This window comes from Suncus etruscus, chromosome 3, assembly GCF_024139225.1.
Source record: "Suncus etruscus isolate mSunEtr1 chromosome 3, mSunEtr1.pri.cur, whole genome shotgun sequence".
Lineage (NCBI taxonomy): Eukaryota > Metazoa > Chordata > Mammalia > Eulipotyphla > Soricidae > Suncus > Suncus etruscus.
In genome coordinates this window covers 92494121-92519586 of record NC_064850.1, presented here as the reverse complement: position 1 = coordinate 92519586, position 25466 = coordinate 92494121, and the positions used below count along the sequence as shown (strand labels likewise).

General features: G+C 40.1%; 1 protein-coding gene across 2 annotated transcripts in view; it reads left to right on the top strand.

Annotated features, from left to right (window-relative positions):
- Positions 1 to 22410, top strand: part of ENTPD4 (ectonucleoside triphosphate diphosphohydrolase 4) — a 31881-nt gene extending 9471 nt beyond the window's left edge. The window contains exons 3-13 of one of the 2 annotated variants that reach the window (XM_049769450.1): positions 2319 to 2516; positions 4280 to 4485; positions 6080 to 6230; positions 6896 to 6999; positions 9079 to 9138; positions 9901 to 10031; positions 12173 to 12339; positions 16695 to 17019; positions 18716 to 18801; positions 20187 to 20348; positions 22052 to 22410. In XM_049769450.1, coding sequence (XP_049625407.1) covers positions 2319 to 2516; positions 4280 to 4485; positions 6080 to 6230; positions 6896 to 6999; positions 9079 to 9138; positions 9901 to 10031; positions 12173 to 12339; positions 16695 to 17019; positions 18716 to 18801; positions 20187 to 20348; positions 22052 to 22280 — 1819 coding nt within the window. In that variant the 3' untranslated portion in view covers positions 22281 to 22410. Of the gene's footprint in view, positions 1 to 2318; positions 2517 to 4279; positions 4486 to 6079; positions 6231 to 6895; positions 7000 to 9078; positions 9139 to 9900; positions 10056 to 12172; positions 12340 to 16694; positions 17020 to 18715; positions 18802 to 20186; positions 20349 to 22051 lie in introns of both variants that reach the window. The other variant, XM_049769449.1, reaches the window with a different exon arrangement.
- Positions 22411 to 25466: the final 3056 nt, after the last annotated feature.

Here is a 25466-nt window from a genome sequence, read left to right as displayed (position 1 = left end):
TGGTCCTAAATCACTAGTACTGTGAAACCAGGGTTTAGGTGCCACAGAAACACATGCTAATGGGAAAGATCTGTTTAGAAATTTTATTTCTTCTGGATTCATGGGCATTTCTGCTACAAAACGAAAGTTTACCTGCAGGTAAACTCTGTAAGGGCAAACTCTGTAAGGGCTTCTTGTACAGGACACATGTACAGTTTTAAGTGCATGACTGTTCAGTACTTGAAGTTATATGGAAAGCATGATAAACTTCGTAGAGTGGCCCAAGAACCCATGTGGAGATAAAACCTGTGAAAGGAAACATTCTGCTGGACAAGCAGAATACCCCACCCCTTATACATGAAGCATGCTTTAAGTGGAAGAATGTAAAACTTAACTGGAAAAAATATGTCATTTGAAAACAGTCAAATGAATTTTTAAAGATCACTCATCTCTTGTTTCTGACACAATTGAAAGAAAAGGATTTGCTTGTGTTTTCTCAAGAATATTTCTAACATCACAGGATATTAAAAAAAAGTTGACTGAGTTATGAGAATATTAAAAATACTATTTCTTCGTATTTCTCACATGGGAAAAAGGGAGAAATTTGCCTTGGAATTCATCAATGTTAAGAAAAAGTTTACTGATTAGGCTGGAAAGATTGCTTAGGTACTCAGCCAATGCAGATTCTATCCTTGTTACCACATGGTCCTCTAAGCAATACCAAAAGTAACCCTGTGTATTACAGGGTCTCTCTCTCTCTCTCTCTCTCTCTCTCTCTCTCTCTCTCTCTCTCTCTCTCTCTCTCTCTCTCTCTCTCTCTCTCTCTCTCTCTCTCTCTCTCTCTCTCTCTCTTTCTCACACACACAGAAAAAAAAGAAAAAAATCTTTCTGAACTATCTTTATTTCTCATCTCATAGGCTGTTTTGCCTTTGCCTTTGGGAGCCTCAGACACTTTGCAGGTCTACTTTATTTATTTATTTATTTTTTGGATTTTGGGTCATACCCAGCAACGCTCGGGTTACTCCTGGCTCTATGCTCAGAAATCGCTCCTGGCAGGCTCGGGGGATATTTGGGATGCTGGGATTCGAACCACGACCTTCTGCATGCAAGGCAAACACCTTACCTCCATGCTATCTCTCTGGCCCCAGGCCTACCTTTTAATGTTCTTTTCTTTATACTAAATTTACATTTTATTTTCTTATCCTTAAATCTCATTAGTATCAATTTACATTTATCTTTTTTCTGTTTGTTTTGTTTTTTGGGGGTCACACCCAGCAGCACTCAGGGGTTACTCCAGGCTCTACACTCAGAAATCACTCCTGGCAAGCTCAGGGAACCATATGGGATGCTGGGATTTGAACCACCGTCCTGCTTGAAAGGCAAACGTTCTAGCGCCATGCTATCTCTCTGGCCCCCATTTACATTTATCTTGTTGAACTTAGTCTTGTAAGCTTTTTTTTTTTAATTTTTATTGATTGATTAGTTTTTGGACCACACCCATTTGAACTCAGGGGTCACTACTGGCCCTGCACTCAGAAATCACCCTTGGCAAGCTGGGGGACCACATGGATGCTAAGAATTGAACCAGGTTCCTCCCAGGTTAGCCGCATGAAAGGCAAATGCCCTACCTCTGTGCTATCTCTATGGCCCCTTATAAACTGTTTTTAATTCTCCATTTTGACCAGACAGGGGTACAAATGAAAATCGACAAATGGGACTGGAGAGATAGCATGGAGGTAAGGCATTTGCCTTGCAGGCAGAAGGACAGTGGTTCAAATCCCAGCATCTCATATGGTCCCCCAAGCCTGCCAAGAGCGATTTCTGAGCATAGAGCCAGGAGTAACCCCTGAATGTTACTGGGTGTGACCCAAAAACCAAAAAAAAAAAAAAAAAAAAAAAAAGAAATTCGACATACTGTTCACAAGAAAGGTTAAAAATAGAAGTGTCCTGGGGCTGCAGTGATGGCTCAATGGTAAGGTATTTGCCTTGCATGCAGCTGACCCAGGACGGACTGCGGTTCAATCCCCAACATTTCATATGGTCTCCCAAGTCAGGAACGATTTCTGAGCACCTAGGCAGGAGTAACCCCTGAGCATCACCAGGTGTGGCACAAAATTCAAAAAAAAAAAATAAGTGTCCTAACTTTCATGCCCTAATTTTCATTCATGTGATTTTTGTAATAATGAGTTATGCTGAAAATGAGCATTGTGGAAGAGAGTGGGATACAGATACCTACTAGGGGTAGCTCAAGTTGAGTATTTTCTGAATGGACAATCTAAGGGAGGGGAGGCCTTTTTGGACTAGATTGCATTAAACTCTTGTCTTTGTTTTTATTTCAGGATTGGCATCTCCTGTCTTTTTCCTGCTTCTTGGCATTTTAGCATCTCTCCAGTGGGGTGTCCTCGGATTCTGAATATCAGCTTACGCCAGGTCATTGCTCTTGGCATTGTGGCAGCTGCTGCTTCACTTTTATACTTTTCTGTTGTCATAATCCGTAATAAGTATGGGTGGCTATCAAGAGACAAGAAATTCCAAAGGTAAGAGAGAGAAATATTCATTTTTTAGATCAGATACCGCACTTCCCTTTGGAGATTAGGTTGAATTTAAGGAACATGTAGATCTAGATTCTGAGCTGAAAGCAGCCTTAAATGAAATGTTAAACTCTGCAAGTCCATCGCTAACCACTAGATCCACATTATAAGAGACCCGGGAGTAATTATTTTAAGCTAAGCTTCACATAGTACCTTTTAAGTTTTTTTTTTGGTTGTTAATATTCATGGTTTGGTACCAGAGCTTTGTTTTTCAGAACTTCTTTAAGTGAATAAAATTAATAATAGTTGTCTATCTGATTTAGATTATCACTGATACTTATTTTCTTTTTCCTAAATAAATTATTTAATTGTATCACTGTGAGATTTGCAATTATAGTTGTTCATGATCAAGTCACAGTCAGACAGTGTCCAGCATCATTCACCAGTGTATATTTTCTGCCACCAGTGTCTCCAGCTTTCCTTCCATTTGCTCTCTGCCCTCTCCACTGCCTGCCCTGTGGCAGATAGTTTTCTTTTCTCTTTCTTCCTTTTTATTTTTATCTTTAGACATGTGGTTTCAATATTGTTACTGAAAAAGTAATGTGCATATCACTTTATCTCCATTTATTTATATTTTAAATAAATATAGGGGGGGTGGTTTTTTTGGGCCACAACCGGAGGGACTCAGGGATTACTCCTGGCTCTGCACTTAGAAATTATTCCTGGCAGGTTCTTGGGACCATATGGAATTCTGGGAATTGAGCCTGGGTCAGCTGTATGCAAGGCAAATGCCCTACCCTCTGTGCTATCGCTGCAGCCCACATTTTATCTCCTTTCAGCAACTGATTCATATCTAAACTTTCTTGTATGACTATCATTGTCTTAGTGGTTTCTCCTCTGCCCTAACTGCACTCCCCTGAAATTTGTACTTTATTGTCTCTGTATATTATTATCATACTTTTTCATTTTTACATCCCACAAATTAGTGTGTTTATTCTGTCTGTTCCTCTCCCTCTGACTCATTTCTCTTAGCATAATACTCTCCATATCCATGTCTAAGTTAAATTTTATAACTACATTTTCCTTAACAGTTACACACTGTTTTTGGATCCCTTGGGTATATTTCTAGAAGTGGTATTTCTGGGTCACAGAATTTGGAAGTTCAATTTCTAGTATTTTCGAGGAATGTCCATATAGTTTTCCAAAAAGACTGGACCAGTAGACATTCCTACCAGGAGTTCATGATAGTCCCTTGCTCCTCGCATTATCCATACCAGCACTGGTTGTTCTTGTTCTCTGTGATGTGTGCCAGTCTCTGTGGTGTAAGGTGATTCCTCATTGTAGTTTTGATTTGCATCTTCCTGATGACTAATGATGTGGATCATTATTTCATGTACCTTTTGGCCATCTCTATGCTTTGAAGAAATGTCTGTTCATCTCTTCTCCCATTTTTTGATGGGTTTATGTGATTTTTTTCTTGTTAAGTCTACCAGTACCTTATATGTCTTAGATATTAACCCCTTATCAGATGAGTATTAGGTGAATAGTTTTTCCCATTCCAGGGGCAGTCTTTGTAGCTTGGTCCTCATTTCATTTTTTTTCTTTTGGCTCTTTAATCATTTGGCAGTTGTACAAATGATCTAGTAGTAATGATTTATAAGCTACAAAGTAGCTTATAACTCACTTGCAAATCACTTGAGTTTGCTTTATTGTATTGTCTCTGGTAGGTTATTTACTGTGGAAATAAGTGCATGTTTTATCTAAACAAGGTACTTGGCACGAGTCACTGACATTGAAGCCACAGACATCAGTAACCCCAATGTGAACTATGGTATTGTGGTGGACTGTGGGAGCAGCGGGTCTCGGATATTCGTTTATTGCTGGCCCAAGCACAATGGCAACCCTCACGATCTCTTGGACATCAGACAGATGCGGGATAAGAACCGAAAGCCTGTGGTTATGAAAATAAAGCCTGGTATGTAAAGAGAGATTGTCTGATTGAGCTCCAGGTTCTGCCTTTTGTTCCTTGATGTCTCTCACACCTTTCTTTGTCTGTCCCTGCAGCCACTACCCTGATTCACAGTTCACTGTGCAGTCTCATGATATTCTTTGTCTTTTTCTTTCTCCTCTCCATCTTGTGTTAGGTGGCTGGCATCTTCGTATATGGCCCAAACCCATGTCTTTCTGGTTCCTGCAGCATTTATCAGAGCACTTTGTTCTCGTGTTTGTTCATTTGTTTGCTACTTGATGCTAATTTTACAAAATCTTTTTCTGATTAGTAGCCAAAGATAGGTCTCTATCTTTGATGACAAGATATGTTAAATGATTTATGGAAATCTATATTCTGATATAATAATATATATTTAAATTAGTCACTAGAAATTTTGCTCTGAAATAAAGAAGAAAAATTAGCTTTATGAAAACTGTAATGATTATGAGAGGAAAAGGAGAAAGGAATATTTTTGGTGATGAGATGCACTGAAACTTTGGTGGTGGGAGGGGTACATAAAGGGGAGTGAAGTTACACCCTTGAATTTAATACTGTAAACCAGTAAGAAGTAAATAAAAAGATATAAAACTTAAAATTTGTGCCCTGGTGTCGGAGTAATAGTACAGCAGGTAGGGACATGGTCGATCCAGGTTCAATCCCCAGCACCCCATGTGCCTGAGCTTGCCGGAAGTGACCCCTGAGCTGAATACCAGGAGGACCCCTGAGCACAGAGCCAAGAGTAAACCCTGAGCATTGCTGGGTGTGGTCCCCCATCCAAAAATAAATAAAAATTTATGACACAATATATTGATCATCATTTAGTTTAGTTAATAATAGTGATCATGAAGCTACATCTGACTTCTTTATACTCAGCTTTTAAAAGATTTTAGGACATTTAAGTCAGCATGTTATGTAATTTAAATCAGTATTTTTCAACTTTTATCTGTGTTGACATCCTTTTTATGGGCAGTTTCCTTTGGAAAGTTAGAAAATGTAAGGAATGCCTTGCATTTTGCATAGACATTTCACATTTATTTTTAAATTGATTTTTGGTCTTTATTTGGGATTTGGAGCCATGTCCTGCAGTGCTCAAAGGCTACTTCTACCCATGGCTCCCAATAATGTTCTGGGGACCATGCAGTGTGGGGTCTGAACCTGAAATTCCTACATGGAAATCCTGTGTTCTGAGCACATTGAGCCATCTCTCTGGCTCCTGGTGATCTATGTAAAAGTAAACAATGAAGGTCTGGGACATGCCCAACCCTACATCATCTCCAGCAGCCGCAGCAATAGCAGCAGCACTACTTGGAAATGTTAAAAAATGTTAAAAAATGTTAAAAATTTTTTCAAATGTGAGCCTGGGACTTGGGGGTCTAAAAAGAAGAGAGCGTGGGACTGAATACCTAATAGCCTCATCAAATTTAGGAAAAGGATATGTGTGGTAGGAGTTACCAAAGGGGAAGGAAAAATAGGAAAATTTAGTACATGGTTTGAACTGTCCCTGATTAGACACATGAAGGAAGCAGTATGTGGTAGCTACAATATCTACTGTTCTTCATGATATATCCTGTTTCCCTAGGCATTTCAGAGTTTGCTACCTCTCCGGAGAAAGTCAGTGATTACATTTCTCCACTCTTGAACTTTGCTGCCCAGCATGTGCCACGAGCAAAACACAAGGAGACTCCACTCTATATCCTCTGCACAGCTGGAATGAGAATCCTTCCTGAAAGGTGACCTTCTGCCTAACCCAAAAAAGTCGGTGCCAGTGGTGCTGGCTGTGTGTTCGTTCCCCCATATTCCCGCCCCCCCCCCAGCATCTTTAAAGGGAAGATTTTTAAAATGTCTCTTCAAATCTGGACTAATATCAGAACTGTTTCCTTTGCTAGAACTTATGAAACCTATTTTAATATATTTGCTAATGACTGTAAATGCTAAATTATAAGAGCTATCATTTAAAAAAAGTTTTATTAGATTAAGGAATGCATAATTTAAATCAAGTAATACTCAGCATTACATAATATAATTCAATCAACTGAAAATTCCTTTTTAAATGTAAATTATGAATTAATTTCTTTAGTTTGACAATAGATGGTTTCATATAGGATATACTAAAGTTGTCTATATTTTTTTGTTTCAAAAAAATAAAAAAATGTTCCAAGAAAATGTCAGGATGGGGAACTAGAGTTATAGGCAGTGGGTAGGGTGTTTGACTTGCATGTGACTGATATGGGTTCAATCCCCAGCATCTCATATGATCTGCCAAGCACCACAAGGAGTAATTCCTGACTGAAGAGCCAGAAGTCACTCCTGAGCATGGCCAGATATGGCCCAAGGCAAGAAAAGAAAATGTCAAGAAAGATTGATTTAACATGCTTATGTCTGGCTTGTCTTGCAGCCAGCAGAAAGCCATCCTGGAGGACCTTCTGACGGATATCCCAGTACACTTTGACTTTCTCTTTTCGGACTCTCATGCAGAAGTAATTTCAGGGAAACAAGAAGGTTAGGGAAACCTGATTGTGCTTGCTACCTATTCCTGTACTCCCTCACCATTTTTCCTAAAGCATGCTTTGATAGAGTCCTCTTAACTTCTAAAAATTTGATAAACTATAACCTTGAAATATTGTAAGTTTTGAATGGTAAGATTTTATCTTATCTGACCTATCTTTATTATTCAAATATTAAGCCATTAAAATAATTATTTGCTATTAGAAAACATTTTGAATTTATTTTGAAAGAATCTACATCCAAGAGAAAAAGCTGTATAGAATTTTGGTAATTACTGAGCTAATTGGGTTTTCTATTTACTAGAAAGGAAAAATTTTTTCTTGGCTTTGATACATTAAGATTATATTAACTCAGTTCAGAAAGTACAGAAAGTACAGAGGTTAAAGTACTTGGCGACTCCATTTCATTCCTTACTTAGGGTCCCAGTCACTGCCAGGATGAATCTCTGAGCACTGAGCCATGTGCAACCCCTGATCACCCCTGGTGTGGCCCAAAAACAAACAAACAAAAATTAAAATATTAGCTCTGTTTTTAGATAAGTAATTTTAGTTGAGAGAAGGAAATGGCAATCATAAAATTATTGGAGGATTAGCTTACAGTTTTGGAAACCAATAAGCATTGATTTCAAAGTCATTTACTGGACACATCTTCTGTGAAAGAAGCTGTAGGAAAGATAGAATTGGAGGGGATATAGATATTGCCAATTAATTGTTTAAAACTAGGGAGAAGTAGCTCAAAAACTAGGGGCGGCCTAGGAGATGGCTCTGAGGCTTCAGGAAAGCAAGCATAAGACTAGCCTTGAGTTTCATCTCTCTTCCTGCCCTCTTGCTACTAAGTAGGTCCCAGAGCCTTACCTAGTATCCTGTTTGGGACACACACCACCACACAGACACACCAGCACACACTGCCCCAACCAGCTAGCTGAACATGTCAGCTACAGGGCACAGCTCTGAGGCAGGCTTATAATCCCTGTGACACACACTGATGGGTATGACTAAAAAAAAAACAAAACAAAACTCTCCAAGTAAACAAGTAAAATGGTTCCACTTATGTCTGTTTTTTACACTCTTATACTCCAGCTGCTCCTATAGATAGCTGTGAGCCAGCTGTGACAGCACTTTTCTCAGAAAGCTCAAAAGTTATCAAATATAGGTGCTACAAGAATAAAGTGATTGGTTTAATAGTTGGAGACAGCACACTTCAGAAAGGATGTATTATGGATAGAAGGACAAAAATTGTCATTTTGGTATGGCCCTTTTGAAAGACACTGGTTGTATTTAAAAAATCAGGCTATGGGATTGCTTTTCATTCATAGAGGAGTCCAATAGCAGAGGAAAGCAGACTGCAGAGGAAGCATCCACCAGGACTGACTAGCTGGGCTGTTACATGGCCTCTCTCTGAATTAGTTTCCATTCAGGTGACAAAGACACAGGTGCAAGTTGGGAAGCATGAGACACTATAAAATAATAATAATAATAATAACATATAAAATAATAAATAGTAATAAATGATAATCAGTCTTGGCACAAGTGAGATAAAGGACAAAAACAAAAGAATCAAAGTTCAAGGGCCGGAGAGATAGCATGGAGGTAGGGCATTTTCCTTGCATGCAGAAGGACGGTGGTTCGAATTCCACCATCCCATATGGTCCCCGAGCCTGCCGGGAGCGATTTCTGAGCATAGAGCCAGGAGTAACCCCTGAGCGATACCGGCTGTGACCCAAAAACAAACAAAACAAACAAACAAAAAAGAATCAAAGTTCACTTGTTTCTGAAAATTAAGGTATGATTTTGGCTTATCTTTGTAAAAAAGTGAAAAATTCACTACTTCGAAACAACCCATAAATTTCAAAGAATGTGTAGCACTTTGGGAATTACATTTTCAACTTAGGTAAATGATGTTTAGCTATGATTATTTAAATTGAGAGTTTCTGTAAAATCTAGGGAAAGGTTTATTAGTTCAGGTGGCATTTTTATGGAATGTGAGGGATATTTGCAAATACTGCATTGATAAAGAATTACGCAAAATTTTTTAAAACTGTATTCTTGTCCTTCCCATGTGAAATATCTGTAGGTGTATATGCTTGGATTGGCATTAATTTTGTTCTCGGACGCTTTGAGCATATTGAAGATGGTAAGTATCATCTTTCCAAATAAAGTGTCTAATAGGAATTAGGATTTTATTTTCAATTTAAGGACAGAAAAGGGGGCTAGAAAGATTACACAGCAGGCAAGTTCTTACCTTGCATATGGTTGACCTAGGTTTGAACCTGGCATCTCATTATGGTTCCCCAAGCACCACCAGGAGTGATACCTGAGTGCAGAGCCAGGCATTAAACCCCTGGGCATTGCCAGGTATAGCTCCCCGCAATCCCCACACCTCACAACAATAAAGCTAAGAATAGGAGCTAAATTTGTGACACAGCTCTGTGTGTAGGAATAGAAAAGAGAAACTGCTGTTGGGGCCGGAGAGATAGCATGGAGGTAAGGCGTTTGCCTTTCATGCAGAAGGATGGTGTTTCAAATCCCGGCATCCCATATGGTCCCCCATGCCTGCCAAGGGCGATTTCTGAGCATAAAGCCAGGAGTAACCCCTGAGTGCTGCCGGGTGTGACCCAAAAACCAAAAAAAAAAAAAAAAAAAAAAAAAGAAAAGAAAAGAAAAGAGAAACTGCTGTTTCATACAATTAGTTTGATTTTAATTGGGAGGACTAGGCTGATTTGCCTGATAATGCAGACCCTGAAACCAAGATGAATCCTAGAAGTTCCTATTCACACAGAACTTAGTGGCCTTATTTTGAAGGGCTTCCCGACGCTCTGGCTTGCTTTGTTGTCTTGTTGCTGGTTCAATTTATCTGCAAATCCTCCTCAGAATTTCTGGTTCTGTTTCTTTGCAGATGACGAGGCCGTTGTAGAAGTTAACATTCCCGGTAGTGAAAGCAACGAAGCTTTTGTCCGTAAAAGAACAGCTGGTATTCTCGACATGGGAGGCGTGTCGACTCAGATAGCATACGAAGTCCCCAAAACTGTAAGCTTTGCCTCCTCACAGCAGGTTATTATCTGTACAAATTCCTTCTGTTTGGTTTATTTTTCATTTAACATGTTTCCATCCATTTTGTTTTGTTTTCTGAGTCTGAACACATCTTTACTGAGCTTGCTGAGGTACCACCTTCTCAACCCAGGAGAAAGGAGACAGGAGGAAACCAAGGCAAACTCCACTAAATCGTTTGTTTGTTCCCTGAAGTCAGCTGGTTTGTTTCCTTAACTCAGAGTTTTCATTTGGTATATGTCAGTCACTTGAGTTCTTGTTTATACTTTTGTTTTTCACTCATTTTCTCAACAGATAATGTAAAACTCATTAGTATCTAATTTGCAGTTTTAATTAGGGAAAATTGGGTTAGAGCAATAGTACAGTAGGTAGAGAGCTTGCCTTGTGCACAACCAACCCAGGTTTAATTCCTTGCATTCCATATGGTCTCTTTAACGCTGCTAGTGATCCCTGTGTGCAGAGCCATGAGTTAAGCCCTGAGCACTGCTGAATGAGGCCCCCAAAAGAAGGGAGGGGAAGAGGTAGGGAGAGAGGGATGGAGGGAAATCAGGGAAGGAGAAAGGGAAGAAGAAAGGTAAGTAGGATGTTGGTTAGTTTTGTTATGGCTCAGGCAGCTTTCTTTTCTGGATAGGAAAGTTTGCATCCACTACTTCCACCTTTCTGGACCTTATTTTACCTTTCTTTTCTCTCTTTCCTTTCAGTGGGCCTAGTTACTGTTTATAGTTGCACAGAGGACTGGGTGATCTTGTACTTTTTTGTTTGTTTGTTTCCTGACTCCTATTCCTGAATTTTATTACTCTGTTTCTGTTTATCTGAATTAAATCCTAAGCCTGGATTCCTATGCTTTGCAGATAGTAGGGATGCAGCAAAGCATGGTGGCTACAAAAGACCAGAGCTGGATAAGCCTAGGCTACACCATCATACTATCCACACCAGTGAGACGTTAGACAAGGCATTTACCTTCTTTGAGCTAGTTCTTCATCTGCAGATGTGAAAATGAGGCTCTCTAATGCAAGTTTACCATGTTTAAATTAGATAATAAGCATGTTCTCAGGCACCTAATGTGAGCTTTATTAGATATATTGTTAAGCTTCTTAGAACATTTTATTTTCTCCGTCAAAAAGTAAAAAATATATATATGGAAAGCAAGTTTGGGGAAAAAATGAGAATAAAAATTCATGGGGCCAGTGAGATAGCATGGAGGTAAGTCATTTGCCTTGCATGCAGAAGGACGGGGGTTTGAATCTCGGCATCAAATATGGTCCCCTGAGCCTGCCAGGATCGATTTCTGAGCAGAGAGCCAGGAGTAAACCCTAAGCACTACTGGGTGTGACCCAAAAACCAAAAACCAAAAAAAAAAAGAATTAAGAATTCATGAGGGGCAGGAGCAATAGCACAGTGGGTAGGGCATTTGCCTTGCATGTTGCTGATCCAGATTCAATGTCTGGCATCCCATATGGTTCCCCAAACCTACTAGGAATGATTTCTGAGCGCAGAGCCTGAAATAATCCCTGAATGCTGCTGTATGTGGTCCCCCCAAAAAAGAGTTCGATAATTCAAAACAATTGTCAGCATTCTGGTTTATTTCTTTTCTCTGCTTTTCTTTCTGTTTATAGTTAATAAGAATATGGTTGATATAATATTACTGCTTAAATGATTTAAAATCCTTACTGAATGACACATAAGCATGCTTCTCAGTTGGCTGCCATATTTAATTAGATGCTCTTTTGGTTAATAGATTTATTGACATCTAGTTATTTTAATATTAAAGTACAAAGACCACTATGTGATGATTTTTTTCCCTATGTTTTCAATTATTCCCACAGGATAGGCTTCTGTTGTTAGATTTATTAGAACATATTGCTAGCTTTCTTTTTCCAAAAGTCTTAACATTATTAAAAAAATTTATCTCATCAGTAATTTAAGTCAAAATTGTCAGATTGTATTAGAAAGAATGCTCAAAGGGGTCATTGTGGAATATAAAAGTAAACATTTTCTCTGAGACTAAAGCCTTTTTCAATCTTTTTAAATAGGAGGTAGTTGTTGATTCCATGTTACTAAAATATTGAACTAAACTAAATATTAAACTAAAATAGTTTCTTTTATCTTTGTGTTTGCAGGAGGAAGTAGCTAAGAACCTATTAGCTGAATTTAACTTGGGCTGTGATGTCCACCAAACGGAGCATGTGTACCGAGTCTACGTGGCCACATTTCTTGGATTTGGTGGCAATGCTGCTCGTCAGAGATATGAAGACAGGTTGTTTGCCAACATGGTTCAGAAAAACAGGTACAACCCTTCCACTGCATGGTCATCGCTTTCAAACCTAGATCTCTGATCAGATAAAGTATATGCACACAAAGGAAGAGACTTCAGTCAGCAGAGCATGTTGCCCTGATAGCTTTCATTCCCTTCCATGTAGGCATATGATCTTGCCCTCAGCCCTCTTCCTACCAGTGAGAGCATTGGTCCCACCTACTGGATGGCACAGAAAAGTCTCTGTCAGGGAGTAACATGTTAACCCTGGAGAATGCCATTCCAAATGGCAGAGACCTGGGCCATTTCACTGAGGTCCAGGATCTACATTGAGTGTGTTCATGCCCTGGAGGGTAAAAATAAGTTCTGTGATGTTCTGGTCAGGATGGAAAAACAGGCTGGGAATCATCACAAAGGCAGTTATTCAAAAGAAAGAAATTACCTAGAAGTGAGAGTTAGTAATGGTAAACATTTTTAGTTGTGAATTTTAAGAAAATTATTTTATAAAGAAATTTAATTCCAGGGGCCAGAGTGATAGTAGGGCAGTTGCCTTGCCCGCGGTCGACCCTGGATGGACCTGGGTTCAATCTCCAGCATTGCATATGGTCCCCCCAAGCCAACCAGGAGCTGAATGCAGAGCTAGGAGTAATTCCTGAGCACCGTCAGGTGTGGCCCAAAAAAACAACAACAAAAAGAAAAACAAAAAAATTTAGATTCCAAAAATGTATAAAATAACAGGCTGGATATGGCTGACCCAATATGATCCCCAGCATACCTATGGTTCCTCGAGCCCTATATGAGTAATCCCTGAGTACAAAGCCAGAGTAAGCCCTGAGAACTGCTGGGTATGGCCTGAAAAGAAACAACTAAACAACAATAGCAACAAAATACATATAGATATATAAATTAAATAAAAGCAACACATTACAGTTGATTTTGTAAGCTTAAGGTTGTAGCAATTATTTATTTGAAATTAGAACTTCATAACAGAAAAATCATTTAGATAAATATTAAAATCTGAAATGTGGAGTTATATAAGATATCCCCTTACTGTGTTTTGTTTTAATGAAGCTTTTTGAAAAAAGTTCTAACTCATAGATGTAAATAATCACATCTTTCCTTGCTCATTATTATAATGAATTTTAATTATAATGAATTATATTTAATATAACTAATTATATATTATATAAGCATATATAATATATATTTAATTATAATGAATTTTTAGAAGCCTGAACTTTAACAAAGAACAAAGTCATAGTCATCAACATATTTTCTAGAAGTTCACATATAAGTACAGAAAAAAACCTTTTTCTCCAGATATTTATTGAATTGTATTAGTTAAGAGATTGATAGTCTCCTACTTTTTTGCAAAATGATAGCCATTTTGGTATAATTGTTATTTATTATGGTTTAAAGTAGAACTATTTTATTAATGAATCTGAATAAATGTTGAAGAAAAATCTGGGATTTTTTTTTTTAATTAACTTTAATTTTTTTGTGTGTGGTACCAGGCCTTCCCCATGAAAAAACAAGTTTCCTCCCACTGAGCCACATCAGTAATTTCCGCTACCTTTTATAATATTAAAAATTGTATAATAAATAAGTTTTATGAGACATAATTTAATTTAAAGGACAACTAAAATTGTAGTTTGAGGTATATATTTGATTAATTTTGTACTTTTTTCTTTTTTTTTTTTTATAAAGCAAAGTAGTTTTTATTGAATGAAACTTAGAAGATGTGAGGTAGTGGGGCCAAAGAGATAGTACAGCAGGTAGTGTACCATACTTGCACATAGATGATCTGGGTTCGATCCCCAGCATGCCATAGGATCACATAAGCATCACCAGGAGTAATTCTTGAGTATTGCTGGGCGAAACCCAAAAACAAAAACAAAAAAGATGTGAGAGAAAGAGGAAGTACATGTTCAAAAGAACACAAATTTCTCCAGAGTGGAAAGCAAGCAAAGGGGCAAGTGAGATGTGTGTTATGTCATGAATTAGGCCTTGAAATTAATTTTTCTCTTAACCATCAATAGTGATGATTAATTCCTTTCAATTAAGTAAGCATTATAAATGGTAGAGACCTGCTGTTTGTTGCATTTAAGAGCATTTCCATTTGCACTGATCTTCAGAAGGCTTCACCCATAACTCAGCAGCAGGTGTGGTTCCCTTCCTGCAGTGACTGAATTCAGACAGTACCTTTAGATCTACACAGGCCTAAGTGATTCTGGGGTATCAAACTTTGACACCACTTCAGTTTCTTTAAGATCTTTTCTGGTTTGAATTGCCTAAAGGTGATTACACACACTCTGATGACAGATCTTAAATTGAAGACGTTTTCACAGGGATGTGGTAAGCCTTTCTGTGGACAAATCTAAGGACTCATATACAGGACTTCGCAGAACCTATTACTATAGCAGTGGATGGTTCCTTTGAAAATCAGTTAGTATGGGGCTGGAGTGATAACACAGCGATAGGGTGTTTGCTTTGCATTCGACTGATCCAGGACAGAACTAGGTTCGATTCCCAGGATCTCATGTGATCTCCCCAAGCCTGCCAGGAGCAATTTCTGAGTGCAGAACCAGGAGAACCCCTGAGTGCCTCCAGGTATGGTCCAAAACCCAATAAATAAATATTTTAAAAAAAAAAGAAAGAAAATCAGTTAGTGGTAGGGGAGATACTCACAGAGTTTAGTCCCTAGGACTACATGGCCCCTTGAGCAATGCCAGCCATAACCCAGGGCTATTGCACTAGAGCAGCCCTTTGTTGCTGCACCAGATTCTAAACCAGGGGTCTCAAACTCACGGCCCGTGGGCTGCAAACAGCCCTCCATACAACATTTTGTGTCCCTGCCTAGAGGAATCTTGTTTTGTTTTGTTTTAGTTGTTTGGGTCACACGCCCCAGTGTTCAAGGCTTACTACTGACTTTGCACTCAAGGAGCATCCCAACTTTGCTTCCTGCGGCCCCAGCTAAATTGAGTTTGAGACCCCTGCTAAACTGACAGGATGGTTAAGAATGACCTTCAGGCCCTCAGTCATCTCTAGGAGGAACACAAGCCCCCTCCAACAAATAAAGAAAAATTTATTGAATAGGAACACAGAAATACAATTCAAAAATCCCTTCCTCATACCTATATTCATTACAGCACTATTTACAGTAGTCAGACTCTGGAAGCAACCAAGATGTTCTTTAACAGATGAATGGCTAAAGAAACTGTGGTACATATACACAATGGAATATTATGCAGCCCTCAGGAGAGATGAAGTCATGAAATTTTCCTATTCATGGATGTACGTGGAATCTATTATGATAAGTGAAATAAGTCAGAGGGAGAGAGATAAACACAGAATAGTCTCAATCATCAATGGGTTTTAAGAAAAATTAAAGACATTACAAGTATTGTAATAATGCCCAGGGACAATAGAGATGAGGGCTGGAAGGACCAGCTCAGAATATGAAGCTCACCACAAAGAGTGTTAAGCACAATTAGGGAAATAACTACACTAACAACTATCATGACAATCTTAATGAGTGAGAGAAGTAGAATGCCTATCTCTAATATAGGCAGGGGTGGGGGAGGGCACTGGTGGTGGGAATGTTGCACTGGTGGGGGGAGGTGTTCTGTTTATGACTGAAACCCAACTACAATCATGCCTGTAATCATGGTGATGCTTGCCATCTTCTTTTTCCTAAGGGTTGCTTTAGCTACTCTTGGACATTTATTGTCCCCAATGAATTTCAGGAGTATTTGATCTACTTATTTGAAGAATGTCCTTGGTATCCTTAGAGGGATAGCCTTAAATCTGCATAATGCTTGGGGTGGGGGAATATTGTCATTTTAATGATGTTAATCTTCCTAATCCATGAATAGGGTATATGTCTCCATTTCCTTGTATCCTCTTTTATTTCTTATAGTTTTATGTTTTATAGTTTTCTTTGTATATGTCCTTCACTTCTTTAATTAAGTTGACTCTAAGGTATTTGAATTTCTATATTCAATTGTGAATGGGATTTTTTAAAATGTCTGTTTCTTCTATATCATTATTTATAAGAAGACCATTGCATTTTGTGTGTAAATTTTGTAGCTGCCACTTTGCTATATGAATCTATTGTTTCTAGGAGCTTTTTGATAGACAGACCCAGGCTTGACTCTGGCATAGTGCTGGGCTGTCAGCCATCTGGTTTGTGGCTTCACTGAGCTGCTGCTGTCACTATTGCACTTCAGTAGCCATGCAGGCCCTTCAGGATGCCCTGGGTGGGTTTTTCCTGAACCCTGTGGGTCACCATCATCTGCGTTCCTGTTGTTCCCAAAGGATCTTACAACCACATCACTGGAGCTTGTCACTGTGCTGCTCTCATGGTGAAGCTGATCTTTGTCCTGCAGGCTCTTAGGGAAGCAGACTGGCCTGACTCCTGATGCGCCCTACCTGGACCCCTGCTTACCTCTGGACATCAAAGATGAAATCCAGCAAAATGGACAGACAATGTACCTCCGAGGCACTGGAGATTTTGACCTATGTCGAGAGAGTCTCCTGCCTTTCATGAATAGGACGAATGAGACCCAAACTTCCCTCAACGGTGTCTACCAGCCCCCCATTCACTTCCACAACAGTGAATTCTATGGCTTTTCTGAATTTTATTACTGCACTGAGGATGTGTTGCGGATGGGGGGAGATTACGATGCTGCTGCATTTACTAAAGCTGCAAAGGTACCTTCACAGAAGCATTGCCATGTGCTATGGAGAGGCTGAGGGCCATGGTATCCCATGCCCCTTCCCGGGTTGCCTAGGTCGAGGGAAGGAGCCAATGAAGAGTGGCATGTGGGACCCTGCATTCTGGGAATCCTCTTTCCTTATTGGGGAGAGATGCTGACATAGAGTGTAAGTCCATTGACAGCCCCTGCTGCATGGACTGCTCTATGTACCCGTCATTCCTTCCTCCCTCCTGGACACCCTTTAGAAGTTGATCATCAGCCATGCTAAGATGTCATAAACATTTCTCAACCCCTGCTTACCATCTCTCCAACCAGTTCACACTCCAGAGCCCCAGTGTTCTGTCTGAAACTCAAATGTGAAATCTTCTCCTTCTTCCTTTTGCTTCCAGGACAAGTTTCTAGTACCTTAGCACTCTACCTTCTTTGCTTCCCACCCAGTACCTCATGTGACTGGCTGTCAAGAACCTTCTCATTTTTGCTACTTCTACTTTTTTTTGGGGGGGGGAGGGGGCCACACCTGGCAGCACTCAGGGTTTACTCCTTGCTCTGAGCTCAGAAATGACTCCTGGCTGACTCAGGAGACCTTATGTAATAATGGGGATCAAACCTGGGTTGGCCACATGCAAGGCAAATGCCCTACCCAATGTTCTATTGCTCTGGCCCAGCTACTTCTACTTCCTTTTTTTCTTTCTTTCTTTTTTTGAATGTGGGGGGGTGTCACACCCAGCAGTGCCTAGTGAATGTTCAGGACCTGCTCTAGCAAGTCGTCAGAGGTGGTTTCCCATGGGGACCATGTTGTAGCAAGGATCAAATCCTGCCTCCTATATTATGCAGGAGCTCTTTGCATGCTCTTCTGCCCAGCTCCACTGAGGCAATAGTCTTTGTGGTGTTTTTCTGCCTGAAATGCCAGGCCTTGCTTATCCTTAGCTGAGCTTCTTTCTCCCTGCATTACCTACCCCTCTGGCTATACTTTCTTCACTCCATAAACAGAGAATAGAATAATGATCATAATTGAGAATTGTTTTAAGTAGTATGCTTTGGGGAAAGCATTTATACTGTTCATGACCTAATGTTAGCTATAAATATTCTTGCACCCCAGAAAAGGCTATGCCTCTTCATAAAGACAGTGCCATTTGTAATCTGTTTCCAGAATGTTGCCTTAGGCAGCTGTGGCATAGACACATAGTCTAGGAAGTTGCCTTTTACCTTCAGGCAGGGAAAGGAAAGCTAAACTGCTGGAGAGGCTTATGTGGACAGTGAAATTCTCTAACAAGATGTTTGGCAGAGCTTTAGGACAACAGGCATATGGGCTGAAGAGATAGCATGGAGGTAGGGTGTTTGCCTTGCATGAAGAAGGACTGTGGTTTGAATCCCGGCATCCTATAGAGTCCCCCGAGCCGAGCCTGCCAAGAGCAATTTCTGAGCGTAGAGCCAGGAGGAACCCCTGGGTGCTGCCAGGTGTGACCCAAAAACCAAAAAGAAAAAAAAAAAAGACAACAGGCATAGTCTGTACTAAAGAAGTGTTCACTAAATGTCTTGCTTTCATGGTACATGGTACATGTATTTAAATTAAGGTGATGTTTTTTAATTAGAAGGCTTTGGTTGTTTTCAGCGTTAATTTAGCTTTTTTCAGTTAAAATATGTTTAAATAAACTTTTATTAACACACATTTGGGGGGAAATTTCTTTTAGGATTATTGTGCAACAAAGTGGTGGATTCTTCGAGAACGCTTTGATCGAGGGTTGTATGCCTCTCATGCTGACCTCCACAGGCTGAAGTAAGTCATAGATGGCCAAGTCCCAAGATTTTTTAAGAAATTTTGGTGATCGGTGTAGGCCTCAGCCCACCTTATATCCTTCTTAGCTTACCTGGATGTTCACCTAGAACAAATATTTGTGTCCCACATGCCATGTAGTTTTCCCTCCATTTTGTTTTTCTTTCCATCTGAAAGTTTCCTGCTCATTCTTTACTTAAGTCCTGCCCATATGTCACAGGCTAGATACTTGCCTTTTGTTTTCAACACTCAACCAGGATTTACAATACTGGTGATTATGTTTTTCTTTTTTTCTTTTTTCATTTTTATTGCATCATCATCAATTACAAAGTTACAACGTTATCATAAGTAAGTTTTAGGTATACAGTGTTCCAGCATTCTTTTAAGTCTTGTCTTCCCAAGCAGATTCTATATCCCTCTCAATTTGGCATCTGTATGCTCTGCCTTGTTTGTTGCTTTCTAAAAATCCTTTGAGGATTTGGAGTCAAAATAGGTCAAACAGGCTGTAGTCATGCTTTGCATACTGGAACTTGTGGTTTGATCTTTGGCACTGCACGGTCCACCAAGCACTGCCAGGATTGCCGAGAAGCGGGGTGGGGGGAGAGAGAGGGAGAGAGGAGAGAGAAGAGAAAGAGAAGAGGAAGAGAGAGAGAGGAGAGAGAGACTGAGTTCTGAGCAGGAAGAGAGAAGAGAGGAGAGAGAAGAAAAGAGAAAAGAGAGGAGAGATAGAGAAGACAGAGAGAAGAGAGACAAAGAAAGTACAAGACAAAATTCCTCAGAGGGGGTAGAGCACATGCCTTGCTTACAGCAACACCAGGCCCAAGCACTGAAGTGAGATTCACATTGCTGGGCCATAGATCACAGACACTGGTCTCCAGGTCTCCCAGCACCCTGTGGGAGACCCTCCATTAAGTACTTTTTCTTTTTATGTAATATATCTTATTGTATAGCACTGTGTCTTGCAAAACTGTGAGCCTCTAGCCAGTAGAATGACAGGTTTCCAGATCTCCGATGGCCCCTTCTATATGCTCTTGTGCTGAATCTCAGCCCAGCCCAAGTTCCTGCCTTCTCAATTTAGAATAAAGAAACAAAGGTCAAAAAAGTCAGACCTTGTTCTGATTTACTGGGTGAATGAACAAATTATGGAATGCCAAGGGAACAAACTGTTGGTCTTTGTGAGTGACTAAATTTGGCAAATGGCTTATTCTCTGTTGTGAGACCATGAGACATAGACCAAGTAAAGGCACTTGATGTGGAGGCAGTTGGCATGGCAGCTCAGCATGCAGACCTGATGCAGTCTTGCCATGTGGGTTCCAGAACAAAGCTGTCCCTGTGGGTGCTCTTGGTCATGTTGTCGGTCCCACTGAGGCTGTGCTTGGTGTTTGTAGGTATCAGTGCTTCAAATCTGCCTGGATGTTCGAGGTGTTCCATAATGGATTTTCATTTCCTGTCAACTATAAAAATTTAAAGACAGCCTTGCAAGTTTACGACAAGGAAGTTCAGTGGACACTTGGTGCAATTCTTTATAGGACCCGCTTCTTACCTTTAAGGTAAGACTGTGAAACTGGTAAGAAAATCATCCAAAAGTGTTTTGCCACAGTTATGATACATGAGGGCAGCCATGTTTATGGGGTCTGTGGGATGGTGCTGAGCACTGACCCTGGGTCGAATCAGAGTGGTCAGTCTGATTTGTCTTCCCCACATCACCACAGCCATTGTTTATCATTCTCCCATTTCTTCCCTCAACCCTATGTGAAAGGGTTAAATAATTCCAGAAGTCTTAACTTTTAGGGCTTGAGACTGCTCCTCAAAATAATTTTTGCTGTTGTTTTGTTTAAAAGGCCACAACTGGCCATGCTCAGGGGTTACTTCTGACTGTGTACTCAGGAATCACTCCTTGTAGGAGCCACATGGCAAGCCAGAGATCAAACCCAGATTGTCTGCATGCAAAGCAAGCACCCTACTCACTATGCTATCACTCTAGCCTCTAAATGGTTTTTGTTTATTGGGCTACACCTGATGATGCTCAGGAGTTACTCCTGGCTATGAACTCAGAAATTTCTCCTGGCTTGGGGGACCATATGGGACGCAGAGGGATCAAACCTCAGTTTGTCCACTAGCAAGGCTAACGCCTTACTGCTGTGCCACCACTTTGGCCTCACTTTAAATGGTTTTGAATGCACACAGATACAGAAACACACAGTTTTTTGTTTTTGTTTTTCCGCTCCGCCCTGAAACACATAGTTTTTAAACACAGAGCCAGATACAGAAGAAACCATTTTAGGGAAGTATGTTTCTTACAATATTATAGAAAATAATATGGTATTATTCTTTTTTATGAATTTATTATATAACAAGGCCTAGAGTAGAGTTTGCCATTTAAAAACTTTTTAGTGTAGGATTCAGTTTTTTTATATACATTTCAAAATTGACAAATATAAACTTTGAGACAGCTGTAAAGCATCATAATGTGATGCAATAAAATGGCGATTTTCAACCTTTCATACTAGCAGACTGGTGAAACTAGGAGAGATAACTTGTAATTAATGGCAAAAGTAAAAGTATTTATGAAAAGAATATGTATATATTTATTATTGCATCACTACATGATTTGGACAGACCACGTATTAACAGCAGTAGTTTTTTGGTGAACCAGCAGGAAACTTCTGTAGCCTGGCACTGGTCACTGATAGAAAAGTTTCCTTAGGACACAGTTCGAGGTCCTGGTCATGCAGGCTTATTTTCTGACCTCATGATTAAAAGAAATGCTGTATTCAGACAGATGCGCAGAATAAAGATGTATGTTTTCTCTACTCCACTTCAAAGATCTAGTTGTAAGCTTATCCCTGTGTCCAAATCCCAGCTCACTGATAATGAAACATTTGCTTTAGGGGATTTTTCTCTTTTTCCTATAATCAAACAACTCCCCCCCACTACCTTTACAAAACTGGGGAGTCATGGGTCATTGATCATGAATGTGGTTTGATTGCATGTAAATCCCTCAGGGTTCTTCTCTATTTCTCTGACTTAAGCTACCCAAATGATAAAGATGATAACTAAGGAAGTTTATGACTGTGCTTCACATAGTCCAGACCCTCTGTTTAGACCATGTTTCTAACACCCTTCTAAGAAGAAAACTAAATCTAAGTACTGCGATGTTAAATCACAGAACTGTCCAGCCCATGTCCTGTGATCTGTTCCATCCTGCTCCTCCCCCCTTGCTCACTTTGCTGCTTTTCTTTCCCTGTGGTAGAGATATCCAGCAGGAAGCCTTCCGGGCCAGTCACACCCACTGGCGACGTTTCTCCTTTGTCTACAATCACTACCTGTTCTGGGGCTGCATCCTCGTGGTCCTGCTGTCCATCCTGCTCTACCTGCTACGGCTGCGGCGTATTCACCACAGGATGCTCCGCAGCAGCTCTGCCAGCGCCCTCTGGCTGGAGGAAGGCCTTTCCCCCCAGAAGACTGCCGGTCCCCCATGAGCTCCCAGCTGCTCCCTCCCAGAAGACATTCTGAAGGAAAAGCCATTTTGCCTCAGGGTTTCTCCTCTGTTTTCCTCCTTTGGCTTTATTTTTCCTTCCCTCTATTCTTCAGAACAAAACACAATCCATTGTTGTGTTGAGTTGTGTTGACTTATGTTGTCCTAGAGATATTTATGCATCATTTTGTGGACAGCTTTCAGTTGACACAGAGGGAAAGGGAAAATCACTTCAGTTTGGCTGCTTGGGACTTCTAGGTTTTCTTAAGGTATGTTCAGTTTTTAACAGATTGCACTTTGATGTTGTCAGGAAATGCAAAGAGATGTTTTCTATCCACAGAGGTAAGACTGAAGAGTACAAATAATGCACAACCAAAAAATATATTTAGACTGAAATTGTATTTAATTACCCCCTCTATTTTGAAAGTTTTAGCATAGGGAGTTATATTTGTTAAGTTTTAATTTATTATTTAGCATCTTGCAGATTAAAAAGTTGAAAATCTTTTAGTCCATCATAGAGAAATATAGGTACCAGAAGGCAACGCTTTTTAAATGGATAGTGAAGAGACCTGAAAAGATGAAACACTGTGTGTCAAACTGCCAATGGAAAAGAATGAGAGAATTCATGCACGAGATTTTCTTTTTTATTATTTAAAATCCCCACTACCATTATCTTGTCCCGAGCACAAGTAATTACAAGTAATTACTTCAACGTAATCTCCCAGCATCCCTAGAACACTTTGTTTTGGAAAGATTTGGAAGTTTGATCATAAAGTTTTATTGTTGTTGGAATGAGAGTGCTTGCACACTGGCAGGATCCTTCTTGAGTCTTCTCAGTAATACACTTTGTTGTTTAATTGTGTTCCTATTTTGTCTAACTTCATTCCTTCCTTTGATTAACTGTCTAGAGGGCTTGAAATGACTGTACAGTGATTAGGGCCTTGCCTTGCACATGACAGTCCTTTGATCCCCACCTCGTGCCAGCTGTGATCCATAAGCATAGAGCCAGAAGTAAACACTGAGAACCCCCCCCAGGAGTAATCAAAAAAAAAAAACAAACTCTGTAGTTTTCTTTGAGGGGGCTCTCCCCTAGCTTGCTCAGCTCTCAGCTATGCTGTGCTCGTGCCCGTCATCACAGCACAACAGCTCCTGACCCCTGCCCAGAGAAAGAACTGTAAAGTAAATTCATATTTTGAAAAAATAAAATAAAATGACTTGGGCCTTTGAAGCCAAAGCCTAAAAGGAAAACTGATTGGCATGAGTGAGATTAGTAACTTTTCACCTGTTCATTTAACAACACTTTGGGAATTCTCACACAATGAGTTTTTTTTTTTTTTTCAGAGATGTTTTCTGAGCCTTCATGCAAATTCTTATCCCCCAGAGAGTTAAATTCATCTAGTTGGTAGCAGAGAACTATTTTAAGAACATCAGCTGCCAAAAAAAAAAAAAAGTAAGAAAAGTTCCTAATTAACTTAGGAAAAACTTTTATTTTCCTTTATTAAATAAATTGATATACTATAGTATATATTAGTGACTTGAAAGATTGCAAATGTGCAGGGAAATGCAATTTTGTAAACTTGCTCTTCAGAATGGATAATCCAACACTGGCATTAGCGGAGGAAGGTTTGCTCCACCAGGTCTCCAGAGGTTGGAGGACCTCTGTGTGGCTCACAAATCCTTGTTCGTCTCAGTTCAGAGGAGCGGGCTAGGCCTTGGGAGAGCTCCAGCTCCTGAACTTCACTGTGAGTGCTCTTTCTCATCAAGCACAGTCCCATGAGCATCTGTGTTAGAGGCACCCTAGAAGCAGAGTTAGCTAGCAGACATGCTTCTCAAGCGTCCTTAGATTGGCTTTGACTTGTAGACTGGGGTGACACGTCAGCTCTTCTGTTGCCAACCAGTTGCAGTAGTGAAGCTCTGCCAGGCAGGATGAATATTTTCAAACACACAGTTGGACTGAGCCTTTAAAATCTAGGCCAGGGATAAGCTAGCATAGGCAGGAACTTGCATTGTCCTTTTATAAAGCTTCCTAGAGTAAAAAGCCACATTTGAAAATAAAATTGCCGGGCCAGAGAGATAGCACAGAGGTGTTTGCCTTGCAAGCAGCCTATCCAGGACCTAAGGTGGTTGGTTCGAATCCCAGCATCCCATATGGTCCCCCGTGCCTGCCAGGAGCTATTTCTGAGCAGATAGTCAGGAGTAACCCCTGAGCACCGCTGGGTGTGGCCCAAAAAACAAACAAAACAAAAAAAAAAGAAAGAAAGAAAGAAAGAAAAGAAAATTGCCAGTTTTGTCCTGTTCTGCACTGTTTGTCAAGCAGAATAGAGATCAATGCCAAGGAAATCAGCTTTCAGTCGGGCCTTCATAGTTTCTGCAAGGACCTACCTACCTACCTCCCAAAGAAACCTCGAGTTAGGGTTCCAAGAACCATATACAATTGAGGGTGCATGTCTCTCTCCAAGCAGTACCTGGGGCAGAATTTGGCATTGTCAAACTACACAAGAAAGTTTAGGAGACCTTGAGCTGAGAATAGTTTTAAAGGGTTATTAAAGAAAGAAATGAGAATGCTGGGGTGATACTGTAGCAGGTCAGGCATTTGCCTTACATTCAGGCAGCTATCCCTGGCCCCCCCACATGGCCCCTTACCACTGCCAGGAGAGATTCCTTTAAGTGAAGAGCCAGGAGTAACTACTGAGTACAGCCATGTGTGTCCTCTCAAAAGAAAGAAAGAAAAAAAGTGAACAAAACACAACAGGGACAATAGGTGGCCTAAAGAATTTACCTGAAGGTTCTTTCCAGAAAATGCTGGTCTTTGTGAGCAATTCAAGAAGATAGACTCACATCTCAGAGTTACTGTAGGAACCACCACGGTAAAGAAATAGTACAGTAATGTGAGTCGCAGTCTGTTCTCATTGGTATAAAAGTTATTTTTACATAACATGGTAGTCCATTAAGTGTGCAATAACATGTCAAATACAAACAATCATATAGACCTATGTTTAAATGTCACATAATGCAGTAAGCACCTACTGCTGGTAAATGGCATAAGTAACATTCTCCATATCAAGGTTGCCACAAACTATTAATTTGTGAGGGGAAATGAAATATCTGCAAAGCACAATAAAACAGTATACACCTGTATACAGTAGCATTCTGCTTCAGAAAGGGGGGTCACTATTAGTGGGCACAAAAA